Source organism: Vanessa atalanta, chromosome 26, assembly GCF_905147765.1.
Source record: "Vanessa atalanta chromosome 26, ilVanAtal1.2, whole genome shotgun sequence".
Taxonomy (NCBI): domain Eukaryota; kingdom Metazoa; phylum Arthropoda; class Insecta; order Lepidoptera; family Nymphalidae; genus Vanessa; species Vanessa atalanta.
In genome coordinates this window covers 1,393,248-1,407,631 of record NC_061896.1, presented here as the reverse complement: position 1 = coordinate 1,407,631, position 14,384 = coordinate 1,393,248, and the positions used below count along the sequence as shown (strand labels likewise).

The 14,384-nt window shown below is 30.4% G+C and overlaps 1 protein-coding gene across 1 annotated transcript in view; it reads right to left on the bottom strand.

Moving 5' to 3' along the window:
• Nucleotides 1-14,384, bottom strand: part of LOC125073941 (nephrin) — a 238,009-nt gene that overhangs the window by 19,760 nt on the left and 203,865 nt on the right. The window contains exons 12-14 of the mRNA XM_047685061.1: nucleotides 4,829-4,965; nucleotides 4,262-4,415; nucleotides 111-248 (exon numbers count right to left, since the gene is read on the bottom strand). Of these exons, the coding sequence (XP_047541017.1) occupies nucleotides 111-248; nucleotides 4,262-4,415; nucleotides 4,829-4,965 (429 nt within the window). The remainder of the gene's footprint in view (nucleotides 1-110; nucleotides 249-4,261; nucleotides 4,416-4,828; nucleotides 4,966-14,384) is intronic.

The following is a 14,384-nucleotide window of genomic DNA, read 5'->3' as shown; positions in this document are numbered from 1 at the left end:
AAAATAATTCCGAAATGTTCAGAACAGTTTTTACCAATTTTACAAATGGTTTATACGATACGAAGTGCCTGTGTGTTGACAAATGTGATCATATTCAGAGAGAACATTACCTTGAACAGGAATACCGTCACGCCACCACGATAATGTAGCCGGTGGGTTACTGGAGGCCGCATCACAGTATAATGTAGCTACGATTCCCGGTTTGAGTTCTTGCGGTTCAGCTCTCACTTTCACGGCTTCCGGTGCAACTAGTGGAATGAAACGTAAGATTATTCAAATTGATCATTTAAATTAAGCAGTTGTTTCTCGCAACCATATTTGTTACGCCTACTGAGTTGTTAAAGCTTTTGTTCCTTTAGTAAGTTAACTAAGTATGACCAGCAAGCGTTACAATTTTAGCATTAGCAGCCCGTAAATGTCCCACTAATGGGAAAAAGGCCTCCTCTCCCTTTGAAGAGAAGGTTTGGAGCATATTCCACCACGCTCCAATGCGGGTTGGCGGACTACACATGTGGCAGAATTTCGTTGAAATTAGACACATGCAGGTTTCCTCACGATGTTTTCCTTCACCGCCGAGCACGAGATGAATTAGAAACACAAATTAAGCACATGAAATTTCAGTGGTGCCTGCCTGGGTTTGAACCCGAAATCATCGATTAAGATGCACGCGTTCTAACCACTGGGCCATTTCGGCTCTTGCGTTACAATATTACACATTTTTTTATTACAAATATATTTGACATATTTAATTTAAATATAGATAATGAAACAAATAGTTATACGATTGAATGATGATTTTACAAGATTAATTAAACTCTAAAGTCACCACCAGTTCGGAATATAGATTATTCTAGAATCAGAAACAAACTTCTAACAAAACAAGTGAAAAATATTAATCTTCCGTATTTATTGTACGAACGAAACAATTCAAAGTTGTCATTTTGACACACAACGACTTTTGTTTCAAATTAAATTCCAGAAGTTTCGAATTACGAACGTTAGATAAACCCGAGCTAGCTCAATTCCTTCTCGATTTAGGAATAGTTTGAGTTCTATTTGAGTTTAGAACTTGACATTTACATACTAAGTCAACATCGACGTTTAACTGCTTGTAATTCTGTAACATGTCTAAGATTTTTTTATTGATGAGTTCGAAATTCAAAATCGTTTATTCAATACGGATACTAACTAAGCTATAATAAATTAATATTGGACAACATCACATACATTACTCTGATCCCAATGTAACTAGCTAAAGCACTTGTGTTATGGAATATTAGAAGTACCACAAACACCCAGACCCGAGACAACATAGAAAACTAATGAACATGTTTAAACTAGTGATTTTCAAATACCCTTGTGCTATTAAGGTCATAGAGCTATTAATATACGGAAACCTTAAAACGTGAGTCGAACTCGCGAAATTCTCAATTTCATAGCATATTAATAAATGAATATTTTACACTTTAGACAAACAATGTATTTATCGAAAAAAAAAATATTATAAATCATTTCTGTTCTTTCAATAAAATACTTCTACAAGAGTTTTGTTCTATTCATTCTTTATATTTTTAAAAGCTTCTATGTATTTAGAATTTAAATAAGTTAAAAAGTAGCGCTTAATTATAAACCTTGTAAAATAATCGTTATTATTTTTAGTACAATATTATAATAATTGTATTATTGTGACTTCAAAGCCGTGCAACTATCACTTGGTGTTGACTTCCAGACAGGAGACACAACATACATATATAATTGTATTTAACTAACATGACTGTATTTTTAGATGTTGAATAAGAGTAACTAGTGAGTTTCTTGCCGGTTCTTCTCGGTAGAATCTTCATTCGGTGGTAGCTTTACTTTAAATAGTTTGTTAAATGACGATTCAAAGGTGCTTGTAAAAGCCTACTTGAATAAAGTATATTTTGATTTGATTTGATTTGACTGAGTTTTCTTGTGCTTAATTTATGTTTATTTATTACGCGGAGCTGTTGTGAAAAATTCTAAAAATATTTTTACAACCTTTATCCTTTGATAAAAAATTCTATCAAAATTAATATTTTATAAGCAGTTGATCGTAACACGGGTACATCTTAAACCACACACGGTCGAAGCCGTGGGCAGAAGCTAGGATTATATAATTAAGGTTGAACATATATGATTAAGATCTAAAACAAACATTATAGAGCATTATTTTCAAGTTATGATATATTTAAATGACAAGTGTTTTAATTGAATCAAAGAATGAACAGAAATCTATTATTGAAGGTCGAATTTTGCTTCTTCCGCTTCGTTTAATTTGACAAATATCCGGATATGCAATAAGCATGCTATTTAACTTCTAATGCTAGACAGAATTCGTTTTAAAAGTTGGGGATGGGGTTCAGGGTAGTATAATTCATCACGTCGTTACACGGCAGATTGGACGTACATGAATCAGAATTTCATACGTCACATACAGTTTTCCTCGCGATGTTTTTGTTCGCCGTCGAGCATGGATTGTATTCACAAATTTAGCACTGAAAAATTCACTTGTGCTTGCCAAGGTTTGAATCCACGATCTGTGTACCCATCAGTTATATTGACTGGACGTTGAATTACTTTCAACGATACACTAACGAAACATACTTTAGAATAAACATTAACGACATTACTTATAAAAAGGGGAGATCAATTAAACAATGTCGTCCCCTTCTACGAATGTCAAAACAACGATGACAGATAAAGATAATGATAAAGATAAGATAATGGCATTGACATCTTTCATGATAGCTTCATTACTTTTAAAAAAAAGCTCATGGATTACTTCTTGTCAGCTAAATAGTGCGTTAAATTCCTTGTTTTTTGTTTTTCTTTTATAATATGTAGTTATTGTGTTTGTAAACGACGATAGCATAGGCCAATAATCTTTTTTAAAATTGTATAATATATTTTAGTTTCAACTTAATTTAAACTTTATTTTACATGTTGATGTTGTTGTATGGTACACTGTGAATGTTATGTACACTTGTAATCGATGTACATATCAGAAGTTGATTTTCTTTTTTTGGATGTTGTGTAAACCATCAATTAATATGTATATTGTTAGTGTACTTATTAAATAAAAATAAAAATAAAATAAAATAAAATAAAATAAAATAAAATAAAATAAAATAAAATAAAATAAAATAAAATAAAATAAAATAAAATAAAATAAAATAAAATAAAATAAAATAAAATAAAATAAAATAAAATAAAATAAAATAAAATAAAATAAAATAAAATAAAATAAAAAAATAAAATAAAATAAAATAAAATAAAATAAAATAAAATAAAATAAAATAAAATAAAATAAAATAAAATAAAATAAAATAAAATAAAATAAAATAAAATAAAATAAAATAAAATAAAATAAAATAAAATAAAATAAAATAAAATAAAATAAAATAAAATAAAATAAAATAAAATAAAATAAAATAAAATAAAATAAAATAAAATAAAATAAAATAAAATAAAATAAAATAAAATAAAATAAAATAAAATAAAATAAAATAAAATAAAATAAAATAAAATAAAATAAAATAAAATAAAATAAAATAAAATAAAATAAAATAAAATAAAATAAAATAAAATAAAATAAAATAAAATAAAATAAAATAAAATAAAATAAAATAAAATAAAATAAAATAAAATAAAATAAAATAAAATAAAATAAAATAAAATAAAATAAAATAAAATAAAATAAAATAAAATAAAATAAAATAAAATAAAATAAAATAAATCTACTAACCAACGTTTATAAGTGAGGCTTTATATTAAAAAAAAAATAATGCTCCGTGTTACATAAGTCAAATATGTTAACAAGTAAAAAACGTATATTTTAAATCATTTTGGATTTTAAGCGCCTGTATAAAATATAGAGCAATTTATCATTTGCAAGTAATTGCTTTTATGTGTAAACAGTATTTTTTGTCAACAGTTAATACATTTTAACATGCTGCTTCTCATCTTTTAACGTTTTGTCCATCCCCGGGGTCACAATGTTATGTTAAATATTTTATGTATAATCTATTTATATTTATTTTGGAATGATCTATCTAATGCAAAAATATATATTAGACTGGTAGATACTGAGTTAAAACACGTTCAAACAAACGTATACATAAAAAAAAAAACAACAAATATAAATACAAAATACTTTAAATTTCATAGTTTCGTTGACGAAACTTTGAATTACTTCAATAGAAATCACAGAACATTTCGTATAAGACGGATAACTTACAGTGTACATTAAGAGTGACAGTTTCAAACAACGGGATCTCAGTAGCACTATTCGTCGCCTCGCACCTGTACTGGGCTTGGTTGTCAGTCACATTGGTTAGGATCGATATCTCGGCTGACACAGATTTATCTGTGGTTTTTGTTGTTGAATGTATCTGCAAAATGATGGCTGGTTATAACGACTCTACATAGAACATTTTGAGTTATTATCAACTTAGAATTAAAATTAAGTATTATCTTTTAAATAAAGATTTTAAAATACCAGATGATTTTAAAACTCATTCAAATAAGAATGTATATTATATTCTTAAAACAAAATTGAGTACCAAAAATATATATCATATATAATATTAAAAAATGGACGAGTTTCTCGATGTATTTTTTATTTACGCTTAGATTTTCCTTTTTTTATTTATAAATCGAAATTGATGACTGGGTTCAATAAAACTTCTAGGTAGTCCCATCTCAATTTCATTGATTTCGGAGCCGTGTTTTTATTTGAAGCGTATATTTAAGCTATTCTTTGAAGTGTTTTTTGAATATAAGATTTTTATTTAACTCGACTTACCTTTTTGTCATTCTTAAACCAAGTCAGTGTAGCCAGAGGATTGCCGCCAGACGAGATACATGATAGTTTCTGGACCGTGCCAGCTGATAACGTCGTTCCAGGAATGTAACCTGTGATCATTGGAGCTGATGGCGGATCTGTAAACAAAATCATTTATGAGTTGTTGATAAGACTTTTAAGTTAAGACAGAAGATAGGTTAATTGATAATTACTGCTAAACCTTTATATTATTTATATTTATAACGTCACATAGTTGGTGGTGAAGTTAATACGGTAAGGTGTTTTACAGTGTAAAATTCTATAGATACTGGTGACCATTTATTGTCAGCAAACGCATTTGCGAATATGCCATCGTATTTTATACTTAGTTTGGGTTACGATAAAAAAAATAAAATAAATGTAAGTAATAAGTTATGCACACTCACACAGTCAAAGACAAATAAAAATCTAGTTAACAATGAAATATTGTTTTAAAAAAAATATATATATAACATACTATATTTTTATTCGTATAAAGAATTGTGAATACGGAATAATACTACGTGAGTAAAACGAGCCAATCTTTTGTCCTCACAATAACTGAAACAAGTAAAATGCGAAATACAATTTAATCTGAAATATAAACTTTATAACGTACGACTACGACACGACATATTTATATTATATATATATTTATATATATCGTTATTAATAATTTCGTGCAGGTCTACGATAGATCCGAACGAAATCTACCGACAATTACATATCGTATAAATATAATGATTTTTAGTCGATAACATATATCGAGATAAATCGATATTAAATCAATAAAATTCAATGACATGACAGTTCAACGGGCGGCCATGTTTGAAGTTTACGGGTGCGTTCAGAAAGCTGTATAAAGAATGGTTATTGTTAGGTTACACTATCTAAATAGAAATATAGATGTTTGATAAACATAACGATTACAAAAAATAAAAGTAAATGAAAACCACGAAGCCCTCCTCTCGTATTAAATAATCATGAACAGTAGTTATATGTTTATATACATCCGGTATATTGGTAGAAGAAATTTTACTTACTTAAGTAATTTTAAGGTGGTCCGGAATCATTTGCCTGTATTGTAACAGATCAGAGTCGAGCATTAAATAAGTGAGTTTCTTTAAATAAATAATTTGTAGGATCGAGCATTGTATTGTAAAAACAAACGGCTGTAAGCGAATGCTCAAAATCGAATCTGAAATTTTTACATTACAGGCGAATGCTGCCGGTGCAAGACCTTAGGTAAAGCTTTTGTACAAATAAATAACCTTGAATTTTTAATACATTTCCAAAGATGAACATCAGGTATGAGGATAATATAGTTCCTTGTGATTTAATTTGAGAAAAGACTAACTAATGAGTTGCCGGTTCTTAGAAGAATCTGCAGCACGAACCGACGATAGCTTAACAATAAATTTAATCGCATAACAAGATTCAGAACTGCTTACACAGAACCTGCTTGGATAATAAATCTTTTGATTATATTGTTATGTACGAATACATAGTAATTCGATTTAATGAAACAGCAAAATAAATAATTACTTTAAAAGGATAACTTAGTCAGGATTAATTCTTACTGAGGGGAAGATACCATAAGAAGAAGGGTTGGAATTGCTATCACGATGATTAATCGCTGAGCATAAGATGTAAAAAACTTAAACTAACTTAGTGATGCTTACGCTGGTGCGTTATGGGTCGCAGGCATCACATTTTACTCACTAAGCCACATCGACTCTTGATTTAAGGCTGTATAGATATTTTCATCTAAGTTCTGATCAGGTAATAATGTATAATAATTACACTTCGAATATCTGGCACTTGCCTAAAATTTAATTTAAAAAGAAAACATAATGTTTCGAACCTCACCTTCGATTATTAATTCCGCTAACGATTTGTAAATAATATATGTTTAAAAATCTATTTATATCGAAAAAGGTGATAATTCATAAATGATATTCTCATATTAATTTGATACAGTTATATGTCGGAGAAATAAGGAGCCTATTATTATTGTAATGTAATGAAAGCTTTCAAGTGTTTCCGGAAGTGGATTTTATATTCCGAATACACAATCCAATTTATTCTGAGTGATTTTAAGTTTTTTTTTTTTTGTTTCTGCGTCCTCTTGTGTTTCCTTCCATGTAATTAATTTAGCAGTGTAATTGTATACACAGTATATAATAATAATAATCTCTTTAACGAGATCTTCTCAGATAAGTCTCGAAAGCTACTCACTAATCCTAGTATGAATATTTATTTATATGATTATTCATTTATGATAAGATGTTTGATAAAGATCATAAATGTACGAGTGCGTTATGTTTAATGATGAAGTGTTTTGATTTTGGCAACGGTGGTCATTCCCAAAGCTAATACAGAACCCAGTATAGAGCACGAGTCTGTGCGCAACTCCGATGTAAGTGCTGGAAGAGATACGGCACAGGAACTTATTTTTTTTTTTATTAAAAAAGTCCAATAATAATACCTCAAAGTTTTCAGCCTAACTATGCAAGCTATTTAAACAATTAGGGAGTGAATTAAATATTGACTAATATTATGAGTACATTATAAGCGCTTTATAGAAATATATGCAATAATACAAATTGTTGCGAAACCAGTTGAAATATATTAATTCTTCATAAATAGTAATTTGCTTACATATCGAATTAAAACCTACCAATTCTTAACAAACGAAGATGGCGGGTTCGAACCCGGGAATATATCACTGAATTTTCATGATATTCCACCGCCATATAACAGTACTTTGTATTGTTGTGTTCCGGTTAGAACCAGCTTTGTCTATGGGCGGTGGTGACCACTTACCATCAGGTGGCCCATATGCTCGTCCGCCAACCAATTCCATAAAAAAAAATGTTTGCGAAATTCATTGTATATAATCCATTTTTGGTCGGCGGTGAAGGAAAACGTCGCGAGGAAACCTTTAATTGTCGGATTATCTTCCCAAGCACCAAACCATCTCATTGAAAGGAGTCTTCGACCCAGCATTGATGCATTAACAGACTTTACTCATTCTTATTTGTCCATAAAATACTAATTTATTTATAACGAATTAAAGCCATCCTTTTGTTAGTGAATAGATCTTTTAGACCTAAAATTTATAATTGAAATAATTAAATCGAAATCCTTTGATACACTATTAATATATTCATATACCCTTTCAATATAAAGATTAACAAACTAATCCGATTAGCGAGATAACAGTAACGAGATAATTAGTGTAAGTGAATAAACAAACGTTCGTTATATTCAATTACGTTGGGATAAAGTTGGTTACCAATGAACGACATATTATTGAGACAGTAAATCTGCGCTGAGAGCCGATATTCACCGATGATTTCGGGTTCAAACCCAATAAATTTTCATGTGCTTAATTCGTGAGGAAGCCTGCATTGCAACGAAATTCTGCCACATGTTTATTCCGCCAACCCGTATTGGAGCTGAATTGGAATATGCTCCAAGCCTTCTCCTCTAAGGCGGAGGAGGCCTCAGCCCAGCTGTGGGAAATTTACAGGTTGCTAATGTTTAATCTGCGCCTTTTAATAAATTATAGCAAGTTGTATATTTGTGAAATGTCTATTAGATTTATTTTTTTTGCAACATCTTTATTATGACGTAATGTTTATTTATATTTATTTTCCGAATTATAATTCATCTAGCTTTTATATACAATATTAAGTATAAATTTACTGTTACATTGTTATTGTTTACTATTAAGATGACCTACAGTTATCATAAAAAATAAGGTCTAAATATTATCACTATGATACAAACAAAACCAGGCGTTGGCTTAAATTATAAACTTATTGAGCAACTGTTACAATCTATGTAAACCATAATAACAGAAACCAATTAAAATAAAATTTATTACTTTTATTTTGTTTATTCACGTCATTGTATGTTTATTCACAAAATATTATTTCCTTCGCACAATATTTGATTTAAATTAACGAAACAAATTTAGCATTTTTGTTACCGGGTTTCAATGGTGAGAGAACTAGAACTACAGGCACAAGGGACATAACATCTTAGTTCCCAAGATCGGTGGTGCATTAGCGGTGTAAGGAATGGTGTGACATTTCTTATGGAGTCAATTTCTATGAACGGTGGTGATCACTTACTATTAGGTGGCACATTTGCCGTACTATATATACATATAATTATTGTTTTCAGGTTTGTTAACAAACAATTAACATCTTATATAAAGATTTATAATTATATTCTACGAAATTTTTTTTTAATACTTTAAAAAGTAAATAAAGTGATGTCACCCCAAATTTTCTTCGTAGGAATGAAGTGAGATTAATTTACGATTAAAAAATAATAATAATTTGTGCATATTTATTGTCTGTCGCTAGTCTGCAGTCTGCCTTAGGCTGGATTGTTTCCATTACTATAATTACAATGGAAGCAGACTCAACATTCAAATTATGTTTGTTTAAAACCTTATTTAATCTAATACGGCTCGGGTTATTTGTTTGTTCTTTTCCCTTGGATGTTATTTATGCAAGAATTAAATTAAAGTTTCGAGCCTAAACATTTTAAAACTTAACAAATTTTATTCATATTCGCGAACGTATCGCTGAATACCAAATACATTAAACGCAATTATTAATGAAATATGTGTTTAATTAAATTATTATGTTTCACATTTTAATAATTATTTGCTGAAAAGTCAGTTTGGACACAGCAGATATTGAGGTTTTTAATGAAAAATACTACTTAAAAATACTCTTTTTCAACATTTAAAAATATCAAACAAATCAACGAAATCATTGGTTAAGTTGCACGCGTTCTAACCACTGGGCCATCTCGGCTCTTATATAGAAGTCACTTGTCACAAAGAAGTATTACTTACAAAGAGGTTTTAAGCCTAAGTAGTTATAGTTTTGTAAGAATAATTATTTATAAACCTTCTATGTTCATATCGATGTCGCTAAAATTAACGATTTCAAAATATATTTTATTTGTCGGCAAAAATCTACATTTAAAAAATAAGTAATCGTCTTATTCATGGATGTTGGTATTGGCAGCATTTTACACAGCCAGTGTTGCCAGCTATGATTCACCGTATAACACATATTCACTCAACCCTTAAACTGGAACACTATGAAATAAATTATTATTTGACTGTACTTGTGTGTGTACATACACACACGAACAAACTATGTATACGTACGTTAATGATAATTATACGTGGCAGTGTTAAATACTTCAAAGAGTTGCATCACTTTGATTACTGAATAGTGAAGTGCAATGAATGATCTGTAATAATTTACTTTGTAGAGACAGAAATAAACCTTCCATTTGTATGTACTTTGAATATTTATATTTCTCGATAGACTTTCAAAGCGGAGATCGCGTCGAAATAAATATTGGCGAACAGTTAGCCACTAAGTACACACACGCACACACAAAACATACTAGTAATTTAGTGTGACGTAAGGCGAGTGTCAAACGCACACCAAGATAATAAAGTTCGTTCGTTTGTTTTTGTTCTTTTCTAGTGCGAGACTCTATAAAGATATATTAATAATCTTAGGGTATATACTAGGCTTCTGTGACGTTTCAATAAAATCCGCCATATTGATTTTTATAATGGCATTCTGTCCGGGTTCGTTTTATAAATTCTGCCATATTAATATTATGATTTTATTATTTACAAAGTATATTTAAGATATACCTAAACATATTATATTAAAATTTATAACTTTTTGTTATGTATACGTATTATATTATATTATTTTTATGATATAGAGATATAGGCAGGTGCACTGGCAAATGAGCCACCTGTTGGTAAGTGGCTACCACCGGCCATATACATAAGCGCTGTCAGAAATATTGACCGCTCCTTACGCCGCCAATGCGTTACAAACAAACAAAACAAAATTGTAATATCGCCAGCGCCTCTTGTTACACTGGCTCACTCACCTATCAAACCAATGCTAATTATTACTGTTTGGCGGTAGAATATATTTTGTATATTGATAATGACTTTAAAATTGTATATATGTTTAGAATTATATGAACTTCTTGGTTGCTTTGTTAAATATTATAATATATTTATTTGTTTCGTCGTATGCATTTACTGGTTCAATAATTTTGATGAGGATCTCTAAAACAAACAATAAGATAACATAGACCACAGACTAAAAAGCTGGCATTTCGCCCAATCAGTGTGTACAGTCGGCCACGGGTTATCGTATATATGTCAAATATTTAAAAATTGTAATAGCTTAGTCAAATCTTTTTATAATTTCCAATATCTTAATATGCGAAATAATTAACATTAATATATTAAGCTAATAGCCACCCGCGGCTCATATTTATTGGATTGTCGTCAGATTTGGGAATTAAAAAAAAAAATCTTGGAGTTCACGCTTGCTTCAAATCAATGTCAACAAATTTGTTTCAGACAGACAAACAGACGGAGAGAATTTCTCATTTATAATTTTAGTGCAGTATAAACACACACGGGTCTGTAAAAATTCAGTTAATGAAAAATAAACAAGACTGGACGAATCACGTTCGCGTGGAATGGTGGCAAGAATGCCAGCAGCCTTTCCCAGTTGAGTCACAATTCCGATCCTCTGAGCGAAAAATGAATCTAAACCAGTGGATGCTACAAGATGGGTTTTATGTTTTACAATTGCCTATTTGTGTTTTAAATATATAGCTAAAAAAAGGCTGAACAAAAAGTATATTAAATATAAATTATAAATCTTGAGATTTTCGTAATGTAAGTGAATTTTATTATACTGATACACAAAAACTTGTGTTATACGAAGTGTTGACCATTTCCGTTTGTGGCATCTCCCACCTTTGAGGGGGGAGGCTATGTTAGGTACCTTATGTCTATGTTTGTACCCCTGACAGCATGTGTGCAATTTCATGGTGATCGGTTGAGTATTTTAGATGTGAAAGATAAACAAACGAAGAAATTCATTTTCGAATTTAAAGATGTATTTTAAATTGTGTCCGACTGTACTGCGTTATATTTTCTAGGATCAAATTGCGACATCGTTACGTCCTCCCATTGTTTATGAACAAAGCTCTGAAATACATGGAAAATACGATTTTCTGGTTGCCAGTAAAAATATTATGTTTGGTCCAATTATATATAATGGAATAATATTATTGGTTATTTTGTATACGTGGCTTGGAATACAAATTGGACCAAAGATTTTTTTCGTTTAATCGTCGAAGTTTGTAGTGAAAGGTGTCTCCAGTTTGAATAATGACTGAGCAAGTATAACCGGTAAGGGACACACCAACTAAGTTTCCCGAGTTGGTGGTGCATTGGCGCTGCGCAAGGCTTTCTTACCAATGTATATTGGCGTATTGGCCATCCAATACCTATTGTATGTATAAAAAAATATAATATAATATAGAATTTAAAGTTTGTTGTTGATGATACATCCATCATTTTTTTTATTATAGAAGCTGAATATTGTCCAAATTTTATATGGTCAAAAATACTCTTACAAAGCAACAAATCCGCTTTATAAAATGTAAACCACTAGTTTCCACCGTCGGATTCGTTCGATGCGAACGGCCTCCCTGCCCCCTCGGGTAGGTGTAACATACCATATGACCTTTTCATGTACTCCTGATAACGTGAATTTGTTTGATTAGGTTATATTTAAAGTCACAACAAAGTCACTTCCCGCCGCTCACACGCTTGGATCCTTTAAACTACGCAACGGATTTTAATGGGGATTTCATCAATAAACAGGGTGATACGATATTAAGGTTTATATGTATAACTAGAAGACGCCGCGACTTCGCGTGCGTTTCAATTTAATAAAAAAGTTTTTGTTCAGTTCGCAGTTTTTAACTAATTTATTCTGTATTAGGCAGCTTTTGTGATATGGTGTCGTTGGTGGAAGGCACCTGACGTGATGGCGAAGTGGTGGCATGCGCGAGGTCTGTGCTCGGTGCTGCACAGTATTTGGATATTGCAGCGCGACTTTATTATTATTTTATACATAATTCTAAAATAAAATAGCCTAAGTTACTCCTTATTACATTCCAGAGATTAGCCGGAACAAACAGACAGACAAAGTCATAAATTGTAAAAAATGTTATTTTGGTATAATTATGTACCGTGTTTAGATATCATATATATATAACATATGCATTTAGTAAAGCGCGGTTATTTCAATATTACAAACAGACACTTCAATTTTATTATATGTATAGATATAGATATGTTTTATAGTAGAGAAAAAGCTGAGAATTTCAATTTTCCTAATCGGATAAAACAAGATTTTTTCTTTGTATGTTTCATCTTCAAAACATAAATTTGTATATTATGTCTTAATGTACCCGTGCGAAGCTGGGGCGCGTAGCTAGTATAAATTAGTATGAATTCCTTGCAGTACCAATGCATTACTAGCCGTTGGATCTAAGATTTCGTTTAAATAAATTGGCTCGGTTACAATTTAAACTGAAACCAATACAATAGTGAAATAACCCAGACGATCTTGCGCAGAGTCAGCATGAGTAGAATATTAAGGCTACATACACATAACCGCGAAATAAAAAATAAAATCTCATACAAGATATATATAAAATTGGTTATCTAAAGTCGCTTAACATCCAAGCGAGCGTTCAATGCATGAAAAAGCCATGCTCAAAAGCCAAGGTTGCCACACTGATAGTTGAGCAATTAATTCGCCGACCACGTCTCATTAATGTAATGAGCGCTACGTGCCGGACTGGCAACCCTAAGTATATACCCTATTCGATTTATATTTTTTTTTTTTTAATTATAATTAAAACATATTTTTTTAATATATCACAATTTATTTTTTTGAATGATTCGTGAATGTTCTGCCAATCTATTAATTGAGTTTAATTGTTATAAGTATAGCATATAAATAGTATGAACGAAAAACTCCCTGGATCAGCGTAGTGGAGATCTGAACCTCTTTGAGAGGAGAGGAAGCAATGTCTTATAGGATGTCATTTATTGATATAGTACTATTTCTACAGTAATATAAATAGTAACTGCTTACAAATGTCTCACTGCTGAGTCTCACTCTTATAAATGTCAGTTCTATTTAAGGAATGAGGAAAAACTTTTGGTACAAGTTAATATTCCTACAATTTTCAGTTTTAAAATTGCGTTATGTAAAGGGTATATTTTCTACCTTTCCATACCCTGGCCGAAGCAGTTTTAATATGGTAAAAGCACGGTCGAGTGGGAAACGCACCGACAAGCGTTAGGCCAGGTCCACACGCTCCAACAAATCGGGTTAAAGATTGAATCGATATCGGACAGAGATAGCAATATGTGGTTACGAAGCGATTAGAAGGAGATAGCTGCTTAATTAAAACGCATAGGATGCTGGGCTATTTCGTGCAAATGTATATTGTTTGTATAATTTTGTTGTGGTTGTATGAGGTTTGGAATAATTAAATTGAATCTTTAACTGTCTTTGGAAAATGAAAAAAACTTATTTTTAATTTCAATGTTTTTTTATTATTTTTTTAAACGTTTAAAATCTATTTA